Source organism: Ursus arctos, unplaced genomic scaffold (assembly GCF_023065955.2).
Source record: "Ursus arctos isolate Adak ecotype North America unplaced genomic scaffold, UrsArc2.0 scaffold_11, whole genome shotgun sequence".
Classification (NCBI taxonomy): Eukaryota; Metazoa; Chordata; class Mammalia; order Carnivora; family Ursidae; genus Ursus; species Ursus arctos.
The window spans coordinates 42,428,045-42,451,776 of record NW_026622775.1 but is presented as its reverse complement, the minus strand read 5'-3'; the positions used below and the strand labels follow the sequence as shown (position 1 = coordinate 42,451,776).

Sequence of the window (23,732 nt, the reverse complement as noted above, 5' to 3'; positions counted from 1 at the left end):
AGTACTCTCTCTCTCTCAAATAATCTTCAAAAAATCATCTTTGTATTTAAATAAACGGATTATGAACACAGTGTGGAAAGAGTACGTGGTACTCATGCTTATTGATGTCATTAAAATATTCTTAATAATACAAACAGCTAACCTTTTTTTCGTTTTTAACTGCTTACCACTGTAATTGCTAAGCATTGTGCTAAGAGCTTTACACACATTATCTCATCTAAAACTCACAACAGTCCCATGAAATAGCATGGCGGAGTCCAGTGGTTGGCTATCCAATGGTCTCATTAGCACGTTCACCCTTGGCACACAGTCCTTGTTTCCTTTCCCCTTCTCCAGAAGGGTATTTCCTTGTTGGTCCTTCCCCAGTCCTTCCTCTAGAAGTAAATCACAATTGCTTATCTAAACAAATGATAATTGTCTAAGTTGCCTTGCCAAGTAATCGGTTAAATCTGTGCAGGCCATGCAGTCCTGAGACTTGAGGGAAAAGCTGGTAGGACCTTTTGAGAAGAGGTTTCTTGCTCTTAAACACGGTTGCAAGGCAAACATGTTCGCCTTTCCCACTCTGTGTGTTATCACTGGTGAGGGATGTATGGCACCAAATAGCAAACTTGGTCCAAAGTGAGGACCAAGCCCGAGGAAACGGGCTGCACCAAACACGGTGGCGGGGGTGGAGGACCCAAAGCCTTGATGGGATTGTTTAGCTGCTGAGCTAACCAGCCCTGGAATTCCCTCGCCCTCAGACTTCTCAACAAGGAGAATAATAAATGCCCTTATTATTTAAGATGTTTTGGTTGGGTTTCCTGTTACTTGCAACTGAACATACGCCTACAGATGGGTTATTTCCTTTTTATAAAATTGAGGCACAGAGAAGTTACTGCTCAAGATAAGGTGCTAAGAGGGGAAACTAGGTTTCAAAGCTACTGTGGCTCCTGAGACAAGCCTTGGGCTTCACCACCAGCTGTAAACACCACTGTACTCACCCTGATCTTTCATTTCTTCACAAGTGCAATAGTGCTGACGTAAGTACATTCCATTTCAAGACTGTATTAGTCTGCTCTGGAGTAAGATGTTGGTGGTCCTAAGGTCTGCCTGGACTCTGGCCCCCTTCATTAGTAAGAGTTATGGAGCAGCAGGAGAGAACTTTCTGTTCTTCACCACCCCTTTATCTGTGCTTTGTGAGAGAATTAATGGATGAATATATATATCATGGATATAAAAACGATGTGATCAATCTCCTTAGATTGATTCTTAAATTCCTGAATATGAATGTATCTGAGACCAAGGAATTACCCCCGTGCACATCAAGATTATTTATGCATGTGTTCAATGAGTTGTACCAGCGGGAATACAGATAAGGCCATCTGAAGAATCTCTCCTCGCCCTTATGGAGACATCATTAACCTATGAGGTAATTAATTCTGCGTGTCCGTGGACATGTTTGTGGGAGTGGTAAGGAGGTGCTCCTTAGACTTAGAGAGGAACATGTCTGACTCAGGGCTGGGAAGTTTAGACTAGTATGTGCCATAATGAAAAAGTCTGTAGCATACTTTAGCAGGAAAATACTGCTTTTTTGCTTAAAAGTTTCTTTTAGACATAGCCAGTCAGCACTGACATGGTGCCGGTGGCATTGGGATATGGAAAATCTCATGATTTTCCATTAAGAGCTGATTAAACTATTATAGGAAGATACAGGGCTTGTTTTTTCAATAACTATTTACTCTCCTCATTCTGTCTTTGTCTCGCTTGCATCTGTACTAAAATATGAGGTCATTTCTTTCTCCCAGCCCAAAGGTTTCAGGCCCAAGTGTTTACTGGAACATCATGGGATGCGTTGAACACCCATGTGAGTGGGACTTTTGTCAAATTGTAGAGGCTCTAATTTGCAAGGAACAGGCATACCGTGCACTCATTGTAGCTGCGTGTTTAAAGTCATCTTTTCCTCTTCTGGCCTCTATCTCTTAAGTTTGCATTCCTCCGTCAGTTATCGATCGTATAACTGTTAGGTATAACATCTATTTCTATACGACAGTCTTTATTAAGTTAGTGTATTTTGTACTCCACCTAATTAAAAAAATAATAGGAAGCCACTAACAGAACTACATGAGATTCGGAAAGATAAAATTAAGGCAATCAGGGTAAAGGGAACGTGAAGTGGCATAGTAAGATGAAGCCAGGCAGAATTTAGTATGGGGCAGGAGAGTAAAGCTGGTGCGGTTCCCCATAGTGACAAGGATTCATGTAGTCCCCGAGTCAGAAACAGCCCTGCTGCTCCGGAGAAGCATTGACTTTCCTGGAACTGAAGCCCGGGGGAATTTTTTTCCTGTGGGTCTTTGCAGAGGGAACACTGATATGTGGTAGGAAATCTCCCTCAACAGTGCATAGGGAAGATGCAGCTGTGTAACAGTGACTGCATCAGGGCAGGGAGGCGGTGCCCTGCGGCCCAGGCTTCTGTTCCATCTACATGCACTGTCTTCTCTTTTCCTCCAGGAAAGCAAAGCTGTTAATTGGAATCTAAGTTTCCAAACCTTAACACTTGCCAACGGTGATTATGATGCTTTGGCAGGTGTAAAAACAGCCGTCGGCTGTGTTCGAGTAACTCAGGGGTCGTTCTGGAACTCACAGCCTACGTTTAGACCTTGGCCTTCCTCGCTTTGCCTTGCCACCATTTGTCTTTTCATTAGGAGTTTCAAACCGGTGGGTGCCCCTGGAGTGTGGAGTGCACCTGTTTGTGTTCCTAGCTGAGAATGCTCCCTTCTACTGTGAAGACCCTCGCGGGGCATCTATTTAGCGGACCTCTTTGTTCTACAAAACATGTGCAGGAGAGGTACAATTAGATAAAAAGATAGAAGTCACATGATTCTAATTTATGATATTCATTCCCAAAAGAGAATGAGATGCTTTCTTTCTTTCTTTCTTTTTTTTTTTTTTAAGAAGTTAAGAATTTGGGGGGGGGGGGCGCCTGGGTGGCTCAGTCATTAACCGTCTGCCTTCAGCTCAGCGCGTGATCCCAGGGTCCTGGGATCGAGCCCCACATCGGGCTCCCTGCTCTGCTGGGAGCCTGCTTCTTCCTCTCCCACTCCCACTGCTTGTGTTCCCTCTCTTGCTGGCTGTCTCCCTCTGTCAAATGAATAAATAAAATCTTTAAAAAAAAAAAAGAAGCTAAGAATTTTGGAAATTACATTTCTTAGAAGCACGTATATATTGCACCCACTTGTCTATAACTACTCCAGAGTGCGCTCATCATGAAACAAGTTCAAAAAATTTTTTTAAATGAAGAGTCTTCAGAAGATTCATTCCTGAATGTAAATAAAAACAAAGTGCAGAAAAATAGTAACCAAAAAAAAAGGATGGCTGCAAAAAATTAAGACGTAGGCATATACTCAGAATATATTCTAAAATGGAGAGGCGCAAAGGCCTTTCTCTCTTCTACGTGTGCACTCTGTCCTTCCACACCTTCATTTAACTACACAGCGACTGGCTGAAAGAACGTTTAATGTTTAACAGGAATCCTTTAAAAAAAAATATCTAACAACCGGCTCTGCTTTCGAGACTTTGCAGGCCTTGCAGGGTGTCCTTTGTGGGTGGAGTGGGGAGAATGTGGCCCTAAAAATCACACAACATAGAAGCTTTATATATAAACCAAAGCATGCTCAATAGAAAAGATTGCTTACAAAAACACATCATTTAAAAAGTGAACGTTTGCCATGGATTGCATCCCAAGAGAGAACACCTGTTAGTAGTTTGGGGCATGCTCTTCAGATTCTTATTCTCTCTGGAAATAGTACATTCTTGTAACTCTGCACAATGGTGCTCTATCTTGAGTTAGGAAGCTGGTCAAAAGGAAGTAGGCCTTACCTTTCAGCAGGTCAGGTGGTACCACGTGGCCCATCGCTTTCACCTGTTGTTCACGTTGAAGGAATACAGGTGATGGTGGGGAAAATCATATCTGCTCTTCTTCCTCTACTGGTGAACACACACATGGAACCCCAAAGCATGGAAAGTCCCCTGTGTATTTTAAATGCTTTCATACAGTGCAACCCTTATGTTATCGAGAAGGTATAGAGAAGCTGGGCGTGGTGCACCTGGCCGAGCTGCTCATTTGCCTGTCCTCTGGCCTGGCGTTTGTTCCCATGTGCATGGGGCCATTCTCCTGGGGAAGCATTACTTTGCCTCCATCTGTCAGTCTTTCTAATTTTTTTATATTTATATGTATATTTTATTTGTTTTTTTAAATTATAATAATTTTTTATTATATTATGTTAGTCACCATACGGCACATCCCTGGTTTTTGATGTAAAGTTCTATGATTCATTAGTTGCGTATAACACCCAGTGCACCATGCAATATGTGCCCTCCTTACTACCCTTCACCAGCCTATCCCATTCCCCCACCCTCCTCCCCTCTGAAGCCAGTTAGAATGGCAAAAATTGACAAGGCAAGAAACAACAATTGCTGGAGAGGATGTGGAGAAAGGGGATCCCTCCTACATTGTTGGTGGGAATGCAAGTTGGTACAGCCACTCTGGAAAACAGTGTGGAGGTCCCTTAAAAAGTTAAAAATTGAGCTACCCTATGACCCAGCCATTGCACTACTGGGTATTTACCCCAAAGATACAGACGTAGTGAAGAGAAGGACCATATGCACCCCAATGTTCATAGCAGCATTGTCCACAATAGCTAAATCGTGGAAGGAGCCGAGATGCCCTTCAACAGATGACTGGATTAAGAAGTTGTGGTCCATATATACAATGGAATATTACTCAGCCATCAGAAAGAACGAGTTCTCAACATTTGCTGCAACATGGACGGCACTAGAGGAGATAATGCTAAGTGAAATAAGTCAAGCAGAGAAAGACAATTATCATATGATTTCTCTCATCTATGGAACATAAGAACTAGGATGATCAGTAGAAGAAAGAGATAAAGAAAGGGGGGGTAATCAGAAGAGGGAATGAAGCGTCAGTCTTTCTAATTTTTAATCTTCTCCTTCAGCACATAACTCTTTCCCCACATCTGGCTCTCATCATTCTCTGACCCATCCCTCTTTGCTTCTGGAGTGAAGGAGAGATGATTCTAGTTTTGAGGTGGAGGGAAGGGAGATAGCCTTCATCCACCTTGGAAAGCTGTGAAATAGCCAAGGAATGTTCGGACATCTCTCACGATGAGGAGGGAGGGGTAATGCCCCCCAGCCCACCCACCACAGTATGCTAAAAGAGCCCTGTCTCCCGAGGGTCATTATAAAAGCCCTTCTCTTCCCTTAGCCGGTGAGACACTAGAGTCAGAAGCAATAGGACTATTGTATCACATACGTCATTTTTTAAAATCCAAACGTGGGATCTTACGGCAAATTTTCACAAATTTAAATCTTTTTTTTTTTTTAAGATTTTATTTATTTATTTGACAGAGAGAGAGACAGCCAGCGAGAGAGGGAACACAAGCAGGGGGAGTGGGAGAGGAAGAAGCAGACTCATAGCGGAGGAGCCTGATGTGGGGCTCGATCTCATAACGCCGGGATCACGCCCTGAGCCGAAGGCAGACGCTCAACCGCTGTGCCACCCAGGCGCCCCTTTAAGATTTTTAAATCTTAAAAATATATTCTGGTTATTTTTCTGTGTGTGCACACGTGGATCTATCTGCTTTATTCTTTTTAACAAATTCATACTAGTCTGCTGTATTGCTCCCAAATTAACCGACTCCATTTTAATGGACCTTTTGTAATGCTCCCATTTTTTGCTGAAAAATGAGAGTATCTTCAACATTCACTGGACATAGTCAACACCTTTCATCTTTTCCAATCTGAAAGGCAAAAATAATATAAAACAATACCAAAAAAAGATCGGGTCAGAGAGTACTTAATTATTCAATCATTTTTACAATATTCTTGTAACACATTACGTGGCCTGTATTTATCTTACTTCGTATGTCAGCATTATTCCATAACCTCCACTTCTGAGCTAACGGACATAGCCAGTCTACTACTGTTTGCTGGGAATTTTTTCTTAGGAGACAGATTAGAAGGGTCACTCCCAAGTTTTTGACTTGAGCCACAGGATGGGCGGAGATGCTATTTGACTGGAAAAGACAGAGAGAAGTGACTTGAGACAGGGGAAGAAATTAAAAGGTGTGTTTTGGCCATTTAAAATGTGAGAGGCCCATGAAACATGCCTCGTGGGCAGATCATGAAGGTACTTCCAAATGTGAGGCCAGAGCACAAGGAAAGGGGGTTCATACCGGAGAGATGAAGTTGGGGTTGTCCTCCTAGAGGAGGTATTTAAAATCTTAGACTGGATGAAATCGCCAAAGCAGGGAATATAAAGAGAGGAGTAGACATTTACTCAGTAGTTTGAAAGTACTGATGTTTGTGTGTATGAGGCATATATGAAAAAAAATCTCCTGGTGAAATCCTAGAGGTAGGAAGAAATAATAAAATAGGGTATCCTCCTTTATAATCCCTATTCCTTCTGTCAAATCTCATGTAAGTTTCATACTGGCAAAATGAGTTGATTTTTAAACATTAGTATTGAGTCTACCAGTTACTTTGAACTGCTATGAGTATTTCTATTTGTTCTGTTGCCACAAGATTAAGAATATCCACAGCCTAAATCAGATCACTGAAATAAGTTAATAAATCAAAGGCAAGGATGATTATTAAGGTACCAATCAGTGGATCAGCTGCTGGCACCCTAATCTCTATGCCATAAATATTAACTAATTATTTATTTTTTTTAGATGACCGTCTTACCTGTGAAGAAAGATTAGACCTTATTAAGACAGCGTCATTGGTGTAGAACAGCTCTGGAAGGAGCCCACCCACGGGCTGTGGGGATGTCTGGCTCTATTCCTCCAACTTTAACTTCCTTTGATTCCTTTTAACATAGGTACACTTGGAAGGCTTGAGGTTATAGTTTTGTGTGATTTGAGTGTATGCGTGTGTTTTATTTATGGTTAAAAGAGTCTTCACGAAAGTGTTATTGGGTCATGTAGAAGATAACATTTTTAGTTTTATTTTTTCCAATGACAAACATTATTAAAAAAAATTTTGTAAAAGATAAAGGCATGGAATGAAAATTTAACTTAGTGAAAGCATTTTGTGTTTTTTTTTTAAGATTTTATTTATTTATTTGACAGAGAGAGACACAGCCAGCGAGAGAGGGAACACAAGCAGGGGGAGTGGGAGAGGAAGAAGCAGGCTCCCAGCAGAGCAGAGAGCCCGATGTGGGGCTCAATCCCAGAACCCTGGGATCATGGCCTGAGCCGAAGGCAGACACTTAAGGACTGAGCCAACCAGGTGCCCCTAGTGAAAGCATTTTGGCTGGGGACTGGACTGAAGCGGTTTGGGCACATTTTTCTTTTTCTTTTCTTTCTTTTTTTTTTTTTTTTGATAATTTAGCTTTACAGTAGGAACGAAATATGGAGGCAGCAATGAATGCCCCTAAAACCAGCTCAAATACGGGATCTCAGATGAGCCCCTGATACACACTGGATTGAAGTTACTTCAGAGTTACATTCTTGGGCCCAAAGCTCTAACTCTGTTTTTCTAACTAAAGATTTCTCCTTATGATTTAGATCAGGGGGTGACAAACGACGGCACATGGGCCAAATCCAGCCTGTTCTGTTTTGGTGGTACTCATGAGCTGAGAATGACCTGTATGGTTTTAAATGATTGAGAGAGAGAGAGAGAATGATATTTCATAACAGTGAAAATTATATGCAATTCAAATTTTGGCATATATAAATAAAAGTTTATTAGAAAAATTTTATGAGAAAAAAGCCATTCATCTATATACTGTCTATGGCTCTTTTGTGCTAACATAGCAGAGTTGAATGCTTGGAACCGAGGCCTGACGACCTGCAAAGCCTACACTATGTATTATCTACCCCTTTACAGAACAGTTCGTAGAATCCTTCCGAAGTCAGTGATGCCCTAGGCCTTGTGACTCTCCTATATCTGCCCTTGGTGGGTTGGCAAGAACGAGGTACCAGAGGCCGTCCTCACAGACAGTTGAATAAATGGATGGCAAGTGCTTATCGAATGCAATTTTTTTTTTAGTTTAGCAGTTTTGATGCTCAGCTTCTTTTTCATGATATTGTTACCATGAATCTAATTTTACGAAAATGTGGACAAAAACGGAATGGAATGAAAACAAAAATCACTTATTCTCCATGTTACATTACTTCCTGTTGGTCTTGTTTTTATTTGTTTATTTTTTAACTTGAGCTTTATTGAGGTGTAATTGACATATAAAATTGTAAGATATCTAAAGTGCATAGCATGGGGATTTGGTATCCATGCCCATCGTGAGAAGAGTCCCCCCATCTAGCTCGTCAACACACCCACCACCTCCCATATTTATTCCCTTCCCCTTTTTTTGATGAGAACATTTAGTTCTAGTCTCTTAGCAAATTTCAATTACACGATATAGTGTTATCAACTATCGTCACTGTGTTTGACATTCGATCTTATTCAGTTTATAGCTGACAGTGTGTACCTTTTTACCAACCTCTCCTTATTTCGCTACCCCTGCCCTAGCCCCTGGCAAGCAACTTGCTACCCTCTGTTCCTATGAGTTTGACTCTTTTTTAAGATTCTACATATAAGTGATCATGCAGGATTTGGTTTTGTCTGACTTATCTCACTTAGCATAATGCCTTCAAGGTCCGTCCATGTTGTGGTATGTGGTGGGATTTCCTTCCTTCTCATGACTGAATAATATTCCACTGAATGAATGACTCTATATATATATATATATATATTATCTCACACCTTTTTTATCCATTCATCTGTTGATAAACACTTAGGTCGTTTGCGTATCTTGTCTATTATGAAGAATGCTGCAATGAACATGGGAGTGCAGGTATTTCTTCAAGATACTGATTGCATCCTCTTTGGAGATAAACTCCAGCAGTGGGATTTCTGGATCATACAGTGGTTCCATTTTTAACTTTTTTGAAGACTCTCTAAACTGTTTTTCATAGTGGCTGCACCAGTTTGCATTACTGCCGACAGTGGGTGAGGGTTCCCTTTTCTCCGTATTCTTGCTACCACTTCTCATTTCTGTCTTTTGATAGCAATTCTAACAGGTGCTACCTAAAGATGATTTGGATGTGCATTTCCCTGATGATGAGTGATGTCGAGCACCTTCAAAAAGTGGCTGTTGGACAGCTGTAAGTTGTTTTGGGGAAAATGTTTATTCAGATCCTCCTTCTCTTTTGTTATTGAGTTGTATGAAGTTTTTTTTTAAATATATTTTGGGTATTAACCTCTTCTCGGACAAATGATTTGCAAATATTCTCTCCCATTGCGTGGTTGCCTTTTCATTTTGGGGATGGCTGCCTTTGCTGCACAGGACCTTATTAGTTTGATCTAGTCCCACTTGTTTCTATTTGCTTTTGTTGCCTTTGCTTTTGGTGTTCGATCCAAAAAATCTTTGCAACCAAGACCAATGCAAAGGAGCTTACCTACTATGTTTTTTTCTAGGAGTTTTGTGGTTTCGGGTCCTATGTTCATGTCTTTAATTCATTTTGACTTGATTGCTGTGTGTGATATAAGAGAGTGGTCCAGTTTCACTCTTTTGCATATACAGCTGTCCAGTTCTTCCAGCATCGTTTATTGAAGACACTTTTCCCACTGTGTGTTCTTGGCTCCTTTGTCACAAATTATTTGACTGTATATGTGTGGGTTTATTTCTGGGCTCTCCATCCTTTTTCACTTATCTTTCTGTGTGTTTTTAATGGAAGTACCATACTGTTTTGATTACCACAGCTTTGTAATGTAGTTTGAAATCAGGACGTGTGATGCTTCTTGCTTTGTTTTTCTTTCTTAAGATGGCTTCGGCTATTCAGAGTCTTTTGTGGTCACATACAAATTTTAGGATTGTTTGTTCTATTCCTATGACAAATGCCATTGGGATCACATTGGATATGTAGCTTGCTTTGAGTAGTATGGACATTTTAACAATATTAATTCTTCCAACCCATGAGCATGGAATGTCTTTCCATTTGTTTGCGTCTTCTTCATCAGTGTTTCATAGTTTTCAGTATACAGATATTTTACCTTCTTGGGTAAATATATTCCTAGGTGTTTTATTCTTTTTGATGCCCTTGTAAATGGAATTGTTTTCTTAATTTCTGTTTCTGGTAGTTCATCATTACCGTATAGAAACACAACAGAGTTTTGTATATGAATTTTGTATCCTGCAGCTTTACTGAATTCATTTATTCGTTCTAACAAAATTTTTTTTGGTAGGCTCTTTTGACTTTCTCTATATAATATCATGTCATCTGCAAATAGAGACAGTTTTACTTCTTCCTTTTTGATTTGGTGTCTTATATTTCTTTTTCTTGCCTAATTTCTCTGGCTAAGACGGCCAGTACTATGTTGAATAAAAGTGGCAAGAGTGGGCATCCTTGTCTTGTTTCTGATCTTAGAGGAAAAGCTTTCAGCTTTTCATCATTGAGTATGATGTTAGCTGTGGGCTTGTCCTATATGGCCTTTATTATGTTGAGGTGCATTCCCTCTACACCCACTTTGTTGAGAGTTTTTATAATGAATGGATATTGAATTGGGTCAAATGCTTTTTCTGAATCTGTTGAGAGGATCCTATGAGTTTCATACTTGGTTTTGTTAATGCAGTGTATCACATTGATTGATTTTCAGTTGTTTAACCATTCTTGTATCCCTGGGATAAATCCCACTTTATTATGGTGTGTGATCCTTTTAATGTACTATTGATTTTGGTTTGCTAATATTTTGTTGAGGATTTTTGCATCTATGTTCATCAGAGATAGTGGCCTATAATTTTCTTTTCTTATAGTGTCCTTGGCTGGTTTTGGTATCAAGGTAATGCTAGCTTTGTAAAATGGAGTTTGTAAAAAGTGTTCCCTGCTCTGGCTTATTTATTTCCTTTTAGTTTTTATTCTGTATGTTGGATTCTTTTTGCAGAATGGGATGTCATATATAACTTAAGTTGACTTTTTTCCTTTTTTACTAAACATGTGTCTTTAAATACATAATTTTCATGGCTACATTGTATTCTACCTTTGGAAGAATTATAACTTATTTAACAACTCTCACTGTTGGACATTTGGGTTCTAGAATAAATAATACTTCATTTATGTCTTTCATACAAATAGCTGTCTACATATATTTTTAGAAATATACGAACTGGGTCTAAAGAGATGAATATTTTTAAGTTTAGGAGAATGTTTACCATATGCATATGGGAGGAACAAAATTACTTCCCAGATAGGCTTAAAAATGACTGCATATTTATTTCATCCTTGTCCCACTTAATGCATTATTATTTTTTTAAAATAAATCTTTTTTTTTTAAAGATTTTATTTATTTATTCGACAGAGATAGAGACAGCCAGCGAGAGAGGGAACACAAGCAGGGGGAGTGGGAGAGGAAGAAGCAGGCTCATAGCAGAGGAGCCTGATGTGGGGCTCGATCCCAGCACTCTGGGATCACGCCCTGAGCCGAAGGCAGACGCTTAACCGCTGTGCCACCCAGGCGCCCCTTAATGCATTATTTTAATTGGTGCCAATATTTTTAAAATATTGTTTGAATTTTCATTTATTTCATGACTAGCACAGTTGTATCTCTCAAATATATGTTATTTTTCTGTGACTTGTTTGTTCTTGTCCTTTACCCATTTTTCTTTTATAATGGGAAGTAGGTGTTAGTTTTAAAGGTCTATTTCCGTATTAAGGACATTAGCTTTTGTGTATATACAATGCATATATATGTGTATATATTTATAACACAGTTATCATACCTAATTCACCCTTAACTTTTTTTGTGCATGGTATTTTTGACATAATGGAATTTTAAATGGTTATATACTCATTGTATTGATTTTCTCCTTTTGATTTTTTTCTCCTTTGTGATCCATCTGTTTTAGTTTTGTAATCCTTTTTTGCTTTGAAATTTCTCTCCAATATAAGCATCAGCCAAATATTCCCCTGTATTTTTTGTGTGTGCTTTAAATGATTTCATTATTTACATTTCACATATCTGTGTAGAATTTACTTCCATGTGAGGTTATTATCAAACTTGATTCTCCCCCGTGTACTTCACCAATTTTTCTAGCAACTTATGTGGATAAACCTACATTCCTCAGTGGTTTATGATATTTCCTTTGTAATATAAAAATAATTTCGGTTTACCAGATTCCCTTTCAGGTCTTACTTTTGTGTTCTACTGATCTGCCTGCCAATTCTTTTTTTAGATCACACTGTTTTAATTGTTTATTTGTAATACCTCATAAGGCAAGTTATCCCTCACTCCGCCCATAGATTTCCTTTTACAAAATTTCCTTTGGTTGCTTTTTTTGAGGGAGGGTGGGGCAATGAGTAGTAGGATTAGTGGTTTCTTAATCCCATTCTTCAATCAAGGCAATAAAAACATGTTATTAGAACAGTGAGGGTTTTTTTCCCCTGCAACTTGAAAATAGATACTCAGTTTATTCATCTAAAGGCTCTATCAACTTCTCTGAAAATACATTTTAAAAGGTGAAAAAAAAGTACAGTTCTGTTTCCAACCTCTGAATAGTTCCACATGTCTTGAAATAGTTTTTTTTTTTTTTCCTTTGCCAGTTTTAGCATTTTGGATTTTATTCAATGATGATATAGTTTGGTTAACAGATTGTGTTTAAGGCATTAAAAGATTATTCCTCAATGAGAGTTTGATGGGAGTTATGAAATATCTTGTTCTTTTGTTGTTGCTGTTGTTGAGTTTTTATTCCATAATCATAAACTTAACTCTGCAATCCATCAAGACTTGGAGTGTGATGAGGAAAAATGGAACCCAAAGAACTGCAGTGTGAATACAAAGATCATCGGATGTTATAAGCAGACAGGGATGAGGGGTGCTCTCCTGAGCAACAGATGGAATGGCCTGGCGGTTAAAATAAAATGCAAGTCAGATTTACTGGGTGTCCACTCTGGGCAATGGTGATCTTTTTTCTGGTCTTGTCATTCTAGACCCAAAGTGTTCCATGGTTTCCACAGTATTCATGCGCTCTTTTTTTCACTTTGCTGAAGATCACGGGCTTACCATCTAACCACACAGGCTTAGCATTCTTGGGAACCATTTATGTTGGGCCTAGCGTTTGCCATGGACAGGTGCTGGGACCTATATAATTCAGGTTGAAATTCTCATCATTATATTTCTCCCTTAGATGGACTTGTTGCACTGCCATTATGGCATTTGAAGTCACCATCCTGCCATATAAACCCTGCAATAATTTTTTAAAAACAGGAAACTTTACAACCAAATTCCTTCTTCCCAGTGCTCAGAACATGAAAGGTTTCTTTTTTTTTTTTTTAAAGATTTTATTTATTTATTTGACATAGAGACAGCCAGCGAGAGAGGGAACACAAGCAGGGGGGAGTGGGAGAGGAAGAAGAAGTCTCCCAGCAGAGGAGCCTGATGCGGGGCTCAATCCCAGAATGCTGGGATCACGCCCTGAGCCGAAGGCAGATGCTTAACGACTGCGCCACCCAGGCGCCCCTGGAACATGAAAGGTTTCTGCCCTCTTTGAGAAATTGTCTGGAAACAGCTCTCAGGAGATGTGGTCAAAGGGCTCATTGGCAATGGTGATGTCAAAGAACATGAGCATGGCTGCGTGGTGTGGTGTGGCCCCAGGAGGTGGTGATGCTGTTTGCAAAGCTATCTTGTTCTTGTTCTTTCTTGTTGTAAAATTTTAATCCCAGTATAGTTAATATACAGTGTTATATTATTTTCAGGTGTACAATATAGTGATTCAACAATTCTATATGTTATCAGTGCTTGTCCATGATAAGTGTACTCTTCATTCCCTTCACCTACTTCATCCATTCCCCCCACACACCTCCCCTCTGGTAACCATCAGTTTGTTCTCTATAATTAAGAGTCTGTTTTATGGCTTGCCTCTTTTTTTTTCTTTCTTTGTCTTGTTTCTTAAAACTACATATGAGTGAATTCACATGGTATCTGTCTTTCTCTGACGGACTTATCTCACTTAGCATTATGCCCTGTAGATCCAGCCATGTTGTTGCAAATGGCAAGATTTCATTCCTTTTTATGGCTGAGTAATATTTCATTGTATATATACACCAAATTGTCTTTATCCATTTATCCATTGATGGACACTTGGGCTGTTTCCATAATTTGGCTATTGTAAATACTGCTGCGATAAACATAGGGGTGCATATATCTTTCTGAATTGGTGGTTTGGTATTCCTTGGGTAAATACCCAGTAGTGTAGTTACTGGGTCATATGGTAATTCTATTTTTAATCTTTAGGGGAACCTCCATACTGTTTTCTACCATGGCTGCACCAGTTTGCATTCCCACCAGCAGTGCACAGGGTTCCTTGTTCTCCACATCCTCGCCAGCACTGGTTGTTTCTGCTTGTTTGTTTGATTTTAGTCATTCTGACAGTTGTGCGGTGATAGCTCATTGTGGTTCATTTTGTATATCTTTGATGATGAGTAATGTTGAGAATCTTTTCATTCTTGTTCTTCTAAGTTGTTTTTCCAAGGTCAAAATAGGGAGAATAATCATGAACACTATTTCTAAAACATGCTTGCATTTTATGGACAATATTAGAGTGACTCATTCATGCAACAAATATTTATAACATCCTCACTATGAGCCAGGCACTAGCATTATGGGTGCTGGACATATAGCAAGGAGCAAAATAAGTGTAATACTTGGTCTGGAGATTAAGTTCCAGTAGGAGAAATGAACAAATAAATAAAAATGTATAATGCAGTGTGAAACAGAGGTAAGTACTCTGAAGACAAGCAAAGCAAAGGAAAGAATATGGCAGAAATGAGGGTGACACTCTTGGGTAGCGTGATTAGGAAAGGTCTCTTTGATTAAGTGGTCTTTGCAGAGACTTGAAAGAGATGAGGAAATAAATTATACAAGCTGATGGGTTCTGGGACCATTGAGCACATCAGCATATCCAGAAAGGAGTGAGTGAATCGGAAAGTAGTGGGAGATAAGGTCAGAGAAGTAGCCAGGGTCAAATTAAAGGGTCTGAGTCTACTGAGGTGGTGATGAGAAGCTGTTGGAAGATTCTGAGCAGAAGAATGACATGATTTGATATCATTTGCATTGTATCTCTCTGGCTGCCTTTACATAAAGTGGATGGTGATGCCATCACTAAGGACACTGGAGAATAGCGGATTTGGGTGGTAGGTATCAGGAGTTCTGTTTGGACATGCCACATTGGAAGTGCCTGTTAGCCATGTGAGAGGTGATGTCTAATTGTAGTAGGATGATGCATGAACCTGGAGCACCAGACAAAAATAGCAATATTGGGACAACATAGGTTGGTTTAGCACTGTGGATCTGGGTCAGCTCACTCAGGGGTATATTCACTTCCTAGGGCTTCTGTAACAAATAACCATCACTTCACTGGCTTAAAACAACAAAAATTGTTGTTACTCATAGTTCTGGAGGGTAGAAGTCTAAAGTCTTGCAGGGCCTTTCTCCCTCCCTTTGTCGCTTCTAGCCGCTAATGCTTATTGGTGTTCCCTGGTCTGTGACCCCTCACTCTAATCTCTGCCTCTCTCCTCTAAGGGTACTTGTCTTTGGATTAAAGGCTCATCTGGATAACCCATGATAAGCTGCTTTCAAAATCCTTAACCTAATGATGGTTTACAATATAAGGCAATATTCACTCTTTTATCACACAGGGCAATATCCACAGGTTCCAGGGATTAGGGCATGGACCTGTCTTTTGGGGGCCGCCATTCACTCATCACAGGCAACGGAGTGTGGATGGAAAAGAGAAGTGGCCACAAGACTCAGCTGTGGGGCACCAGAGCATTCAGAGGTGGGAAGAGAAACTGAAAGGAGGTCAGTGAGGTGTAGGAGGAGCAGGAGAGTCCGAGCGTGGTGTGTGGGGAGGAAGTGTTTCAAAAAGGAGACGGTTTGCTGTATGGAAAGCTGCTGAGTTGTGTAGAAAATAAGGATCAAGCCATGATGATTAGACTTCGTAAGATACAAGCCATTGGTGAACTTGCCAAAACTGTGTTCAGAGAGTGGCATACTTGCATCTGTTGTGGTCCTCAGTGCTGAATCCAGCTTCTCCTGGAATACTATAATCCTGTTTTCACTGTGGGACCGGTGGTTGGCCAAGCACATAGAATTTTAAAAGTTATTCTGTCATTTCTTTTTCTTCCTTCTATTTGAAGTTATGTTTGTGAGTGTGTTGTGTCAATAGTTTGGTTTCTTCAAACAAACTGTCATATGCTTATGGTAGAAATTTGGAAATTACAAAAAGAAAAAAATTAAAATGGGTAATTTCATTTCAAATTTCATCTAAACAAGCCATTTTTTTTTGCAACCATTTTTTCTAGGACTTTCTTGTTTGATTGCTCATTTTTTTGATTGGGCTTTGAGGCTTTTTTAGAAATGTCACTGAATTCAGTGATATGATTTCCCAGGAGTAGGTAAAGGACAATGGTGCTCACAATGTGTTGCCCTGTGACTGGGATTAACTTTTAGGTTTTGGGGTACCAGTGTGAATGGCTGAGCAGGTAACCTCCAGCAGAGCTGCCCAGTTGTTAAAAAGAAGACACTCCTCGGAAAACTGAATGGGAAGAAATCAGAGAGAGAGACAAACCATGAGAGACTCTGGACTCTGGGAAGCAAACAGGGTTGCTGGAGGGGAGGGATGTGGGGGGATGGGGTAACAGGGTGACAGGTATTAAGGAGGGCACATGTTGTGATGAGCACTGGGTATACTATATGCTGGCTAACTCAACATAATATAAATAAATAAATAAATAAACAAACAAATAAATAAATAAATAGAGACCCTCCCAAATAGAGGAGTCTATGCTGGTGAATGAAGTGCAGATAGGTCCATTCCATTTATAGAACATGCAAACAGCATGTATTCAAGAGCCAGCGTTCTCATTTTGTCTCCCCAGATGTTAATATAGGGAGGCAGTGAATTTTTTTGTTGCTTGTTTGTTTTTTGTTTCGGAAAGCTAATAAGGGAATCGGAGGAATCTGAATATCACATTAACATTTTGCATTTTTATAACGTCTGTATTAAATTTGTGAGAGATCGGATTAACGGAGGACAACTCTGACTCAAAGTAAGTTTGAGTAAAAATCGCCAGAGTCATCTCAGTCTAAAGCAGGTAGATTGATGGGGCGCCTGGGTAGCACAGCAGTTAGGCGTCTGCCTTCGGCTCAGGGCATGATCCCAGCGTTGTGGGATCGAGCCCCACATCAGGCTCCTCCGCTATGAGCCTGCTTCTTCCTCTCCCACTCCCCCTGCTTGTGTTCCCTCTCTCGCTGGCTGTCTCTATCTGTGTTAAATAAATAAACAAAATCTTTAAAAAAATAAAAATAAAAAAAAATAAAGCAGGTAGATTGAGGGTAAGACGAGGAACATAGGAACAACACCGAGAGTGCTGGAACATGGCTTTTTGAGTAGATTCAGGAATAAATCCTCTTGAGATCCCCTCTGGATCCCAAAATTAGCACCATAAGATAGTGATAATAGACTCTGACCAGATGTTTCTCTCTTTGATTTAAGCAGCTATCTCTGAAGAAAAGGCCCAGTGAGCTTACTTACTAATCAGATTTCCTCTTCAAGATCGGCAAAGCTTTCCCCATTTTCTATTATTTAAATTGCCTAAATTTTAAGTCAATGGATACTGGAAAATACAGACCTCATAAAGATGCCAAATTAATTATTGGTGTTCAAAACCAAATACTAGTAGGAAAAATGTATTGTTCTAGAATACTAGGTCAGTATTTTTAGGGTGTTGAGTAAAAAACAGGGAGGAATACATTCTTATTTTATGATTGTGAAGCTCAAAATCTGAGCTGCTGACATAAATTGAGATCAGTACTCTTATCCCACTTTTGACTTTTTCTGTTTTGCCTGCCAAAAGTCCAGATGAGAAAAAGTTCTCGAAAGTGGAAATAAGGAAAGTTATTTTATATAAGCCAAATTACTTGTTAATATGTGCCATTCAAGGCTGAGAATGAGTTTTAGAATTTAAAGCTCATTGTATTTATCTTCCAATCAAGCCAAAATTATTGAGAATACCATATGTTTTTAGAAAATATATTTGGTGTCTTTGGGAACTCGAGGCTACTAAATCATTAACAGCTGCCAGAATGGAATAGACCAAATGTACTTGGAATTTAGTTCTTTGTAGTCGGGAAGTTTGTGGATTTCCTGGTTCAGCCCATCTGATGAGAAGAATAACTCACAAACATGCTAGCTGGTCGCACAGAATAAATAATATTGCCAGAGAATATGAGATACATGGGAGTGAAGAGAAATGGACGAGACTGTGTCATCAGTTGCAGACAAATAAAGGCAATTTAAGAGGGAAGTAATAGGGCCCTTGTTGAGTTTCGTCTGATGCAGTGGCTCTCAGCCTAGCCGCTGTTGACATTTCGGGCCAGATCATGATGTGTTGTGGGGTTTGTCCCGTGTGTTGTAGGACGATGAGTAGCAACTCTGGCTTCCACCCCCAGATGCCGCAGCACCCTCTCTCCAGTTGTGACATTGCCAAATGTCCTGGTGGGGGCAGACTTGACCCTGACTTAGAACCACTGTGCCAGACTGCCCAAAATCCTTTTTTTTTTTTTTGATTAATAGTCCCTTAAACTGCTTCTTTTATTTAAGTGCTATATAGATGTTTGCTGTTACTATTAATTGGGTTACAAATCAAGAGAGCTATACCAAGCCTAGGAGCTCAAAATGTTTTGAGTTCAACATAGACTGTTGTATTTCTCACTGTGTATTCCCACAGTTAGTATAAATAAATTAAGTGCCTTCATAATTCCAATTAGTTCATCTTTTCTACCAGGCCCAGGACCACTGCTAACATAAATGGTATTTATGGTCAAAGAGTGTCCTTACCTCTAGGCACTTACAGCTCCATGTCAGTGTTGGGCAAGCAGAGTGGGCTAGATTGCATTCCCAGGCACCCACTGGGCAAGGTGCCTCTGTGTCGTGGTCAGTGAGCATGACTGTGCAGGGTCCTGATGGGGGCATTATTCTTGCTGGGAAACCTGGCTCAGAAACTCAAATCTCCTACTCCAGGGTGAATTCTGTCAGCTGGATTGGGTTATTAGTAATCATGCCACTTACTGCCTCAATTTTTCTGCCCTCCCTTGCTGCTCTGAAGGGTGGAGGCGGAGTGTTGAGCCCATCGCTTGAGAAGCTTGGGAATGGGAGGGAATCCACAGATATGTTGTCAAACTGTTAGCATGGGGATGTTTTTAGAGCCTTGAAGTTGGATGGGATCACTTAGGCATAGTGAGAGGAGTAAGAAGACAAAGGGCTGAGGGCTGAGCCTCAGGGAACTCAAACTTTGAAGATCACATGAAAGTGTAGGAACAGGCAAAGGAGACTGAGAAGGAGAACTCAGACGAGGAGGAGGAAAGTGAGGGTGAGCTGTCAACGAAGGTAAAAGGAGAGAGTTAAAACCAAAGCCTATACTTTGTGAATGGATGGCGTAGGGGTAACTCTGTTGTACCAATCATGGTAGTAATTCATGACCAACTGAAAAGTAATGCTAACATTTCCATTTCCTTACCGACCAACCTCTTGTCTTGTAGGTTAAAGCTTCTGATGCGGATGCAGGACTCTATGGCTTTGTGGAGTATTCTCTTTATGATGGATTCCAAAGCTATGACGCGTCCCCAGCGTTCCAGATCCACCCACATGATGGGCGAATCTGTGTTTCTCAAGATATTGATAGGGAAAGGGATCCAGCAACCTATGACCTCCTGGTGAAAGCTAAGGATGGGGTAAGTGGTCATGCATGAAATCTCAAGCATACTCCACAGTGAACCACTGTGTGCGTATCAGAGAGTATCACTGATTACCAATTAGCCAATCTTGTTTCATAAATCACTACCTCTTTCCTTTGCAAATACCAGACATTATTCTATATCATTTCATCCATAAATAGTTCAATAATATCTATAACAGATAATTACTTTTTTAAAAACATGACAATAAATTAACAATAATTCTTTAATAATATCTAATATGCAGTCCATTTAAAATTTTCTGGATTATCTAAAAATGTCTTTTAAAAGGTGACTTATTTGAATTAAGATCCAAATGAATTCAAAATTGATATGATTGTAATATCCCTTTGGTTTCAGTCCATACAGTCAGCTCCCGTCCCTTACCTTTTCTCTGATGGTATTTGTTTTTGGAAGAAATTACATTATTTGCCCTGTAAATGTTCCACCTTCTGAATGTAGCTGATTACATCCTTGGGATTCATTGAATGTCCTCTTTTATCATATTTCCTATGAACTGGCGTTCTGAGCCGGAAGCCGGTTTAGTTCTGGGTTCGTTTAGGTGGTGCTGTGTCCTTCTCGGTGTATCGCCAGACGCACGCCATTATTCCATTACGGGGTGCAATGCAGGGACTGCTGGGTTCTGTTATTCCTTTTGCATTTATTACCTGGAATTCTTCAACGAAGAATGTTCTCTTATCAGCTATTTGACTATCCTGAAATACAATTCCTAGAGGAGAGGCAGGATAGTGCTTGATTAGTTCTAGTTTATCCGTTTTTAGAATAACAAGTTGGTGCATTTACTGTCTCCAAAGGGCGTGGATGATTTTTTTCTAGTGTGATTATAAATTCCTGGATTTTTATATATTTGATGTATTTCATACATTGCTGACATTATTCTCTCTGATGTTCATACTGACTCATCTTAAGTCAGTAGGGGCACCTTCAATTTGACTTTTATGTCTTTTTTTTTTGGTTAACTTTTATTTATTTTTTTTTTTATTTTATTTTTTTTTTAAAGATTTTATTTATTTATTCGACAGAGATAGAGACAGCCAGCGAGAGAGGGAACACAAGCAGGGGGAGTGGGAGAGGAAGAAGCAGGCTCATAGCAGAAGAGCCTGATGTGGGGCTCGATCCCAGAACGCCGGGATCACGCCCTGAGCCGAAGGCAGACGCCCAACTGCTGTGCCACCCAGGCGCCCCTTTTTGGTTAACTTTTAAATTGACATATCAAATGCATGCATAATGGTGCACAAATCATAGTACACTTTAGTGGATTTTTGCAAAATTAACACATGCATGGAAGCAGATGAAGAGACATTACCAGAACCCTGGAAGCCCCTCTCTTGGTCTCTTGCTTATCCCTTGCCCCTGCCTTTCAGATTAATCACTATTGACTTTTTTTTTAATTTAAGATTTTATTTATTTATTTGAGAGAGAGAGAGCGTGAGAGAGTGCATGAGCCGGGGGAGGGGCAGAGGGAGAGGGAGAAGCAGACTCCCCGCTGAGCAGGGAGTCTGATGCTGGGTCTTGATCCCAGGACCTTTGGATGATGACCTGAGCCAAAGGCGGACCTTTAACCTAGACACTCAGGCTCCCCCATCACTATTAACTTCTAACAACAAACATCATTTGCCTGTTTTTAAACTTTCAGGGAATAGATTTGTACACTATGTGTTTTTATTTTTTCTTTTGCCAAACATTATTTCTAAGAATCATCCATACTGTTGTGTATAGCAATAGTTCGTTCATTCTCACTGGTTCGTAGTATTTTTTTATGGGAATTTTTTTATTATTATGTTCAGTTAGCCAGTGTATAGTACATCATCAGTTTTTGATGTAGTGTTCAATGATTCATTAGTTACGTATAACACCCAGTGCTCATGACCACATGTGCCCTCCTTAATACCCATCACTCTGTTACCGCATCCCCCCACCCCCTCCCCTCTGAAACCCTCAGTTTGTTTCCTGGGGTCCATAGTCTCTCATGGTTCATCTCCCTCTCTGATTTCTCCCCGTTCGATTTCCCTCCCTTCCCCTATGGTCCTCTGTGCTATGGCTTAAGTTCCACATATGGGTGAAACCGTATGGTAATTGTCTTTCTCTGCTTGACTGATTTCACTTAGCACAATCCCCTCTAGTTCCATCAATGTCGATGCAAATGGTGGGTATTCTTTTATGGGAATTTGTGATAATTTTTTATCAATTCTATAATTGATGGCATATATTTCAGGCTATTATAAGTAGTGCTTCTATTAACATTCTCATACATGTAATTTGGTGAAAAAATACAAGCATTTCTTTTTTTTTTTTAAGATTGTATGTATTTATTTATTTAGAGAGTAAGAGCAGGGAAGGGGCTGGGGTGGGGGTGTAGATGGGGAGAGAAAGAGAATCTCAAGCAGACTCCCTGCTGAGTGTGAAGCCCAACGTAGGGCTTGATTCCATGACCCTGAGATTGTGACCTGAGCTAAAATCAAGAGTCAGATACTTAACTGACTGAGCCCCCCCAGGGCCCCAAGCATTTCTATTGAGTATATATTTAGGAGTAGAGCTGCTAGTTCTTAAGAAAGCCAAACAACTTTTCAAATGGTTGTACCAATTTATACTCCCACCAATAGGATATGAGAATTTCATTTGCTCCACATCCTCCCAGCAATTGATATTTAATGTCTTTTTAATTATAGCAATTCTGGTACCGGTACCGAGTCAGTGGTGTATCACCTTGGGTCTTTACCGTGCATTTCCTCGATGGCTAACGAATTGAGCACTGTTTCATACGTTTATTGGCTGTTTATAGAACTGGTTCTGTGAAGTATCTGTTCAATTCTTTACCCATTTTCTATTGTATTATTGGGTTCCTTTCCTGTTGATTTGTATGGATTCTTATATTTTTGGCATTCAAGTCCTTTGTTGTATCTACTTACTGTGTGTATCTTCTTCCATTCTGTGGCTTGCCTTTTTACTCCCTTAACGGTGTCTTTTGAGGAACAGAAGTTGTTAATTCTAATAAAACTTAGTTTATTAATTTGCTTACCTTTACAGCAAATTTAGAAGTATTTGCTGTCCTTTTTAGAAGTAACTGCTTACCTTAGAGACATGAGGTGTTACCTTACATTTTCTTCTGAAAACTTTCTTTGTTTAACCTTTCATACTCATCATTTTTTCAGTCTAGTGGGAGGAAGGCTTGTTATTTATTTATTTTTCTAATATGGATACTGAGATGACCGTTCTTTCATCATTGCACCGGAGTATCACCTTTGTCATAAATCATGTAATTATGAATATATGTATTTATTTCTGGACACCCTATTTTTGACCTATTTGTCTACCACTGTACTAGCACCATACTCTCTTAATTGTTTAAGCTCCATAATAGGTCATGATATTGTATATTCTTTTAGCTTTGTCCTTCATTTTCAAGATTGCCTTGGCTATTCATGGCTATTCCATTCACATTTTTAAGTACATTTCAGAAACAACTCGTTCAATTTTCATTCCATTACAGCAAAGATTACCTACTATCTACACACTATTCTGCATTTTTATTTTTTCATTTAGGCTACTTTGGAGACTTTCCTTGTTTCTTTTTTATCTGCTTAGTACTCCTTTGTTGGGTACTGCTAACACCTCTCTGGTCTAATCTTTCTCTTTTCAAAGTAATAAGCAGATCTACCTACTTAAGACATGAGTTGTTGGAAAAAATAAATCTAAATATATATACTACAAGTAAACATGTAGAAACTACCAAGAAAATGAAGTCATTTATATTCGATAAAACTAGCATGGTTTGATTAGATTTTATCAATCCCTGACTATGTGGTTTAGGAATTCTTGCTTCTTTGTAAGAAAAGATGTAGGAGACAAAAATAGGAATAAACAGAGGAATTTAGATCAATTCAAATCTACATGATTATTTAAAACTCAATATATGCACACAC

At 39.5% G+C, this 23,732-nt stretch overlaps 1 protein-coding gene across 1 annotated transcript in view; it reads left to right on the top strand.

The window, feature by feature from the left end:
* Positions 1 to 23,732, top strand: part of DCHS2 (dachsous cadherin-related 2) — a gene marked incomplete at its 5' end in the record, with an annotated part of 237,182 nt that overhangs the window by 99,368 nt on the left and 114,082 nt on the right. The window contains one exon of the mRNA XM_026499070.3: positions 19,594 to 19,785. Within this exon, the coding sequence (XP_026354855.3) occupies positions 19,594 to 19,785 (192 nt within the window). The remainder of the gene's footprint in view (positions 1 to 19,593; positions 19,786 to 23,732) is intronic.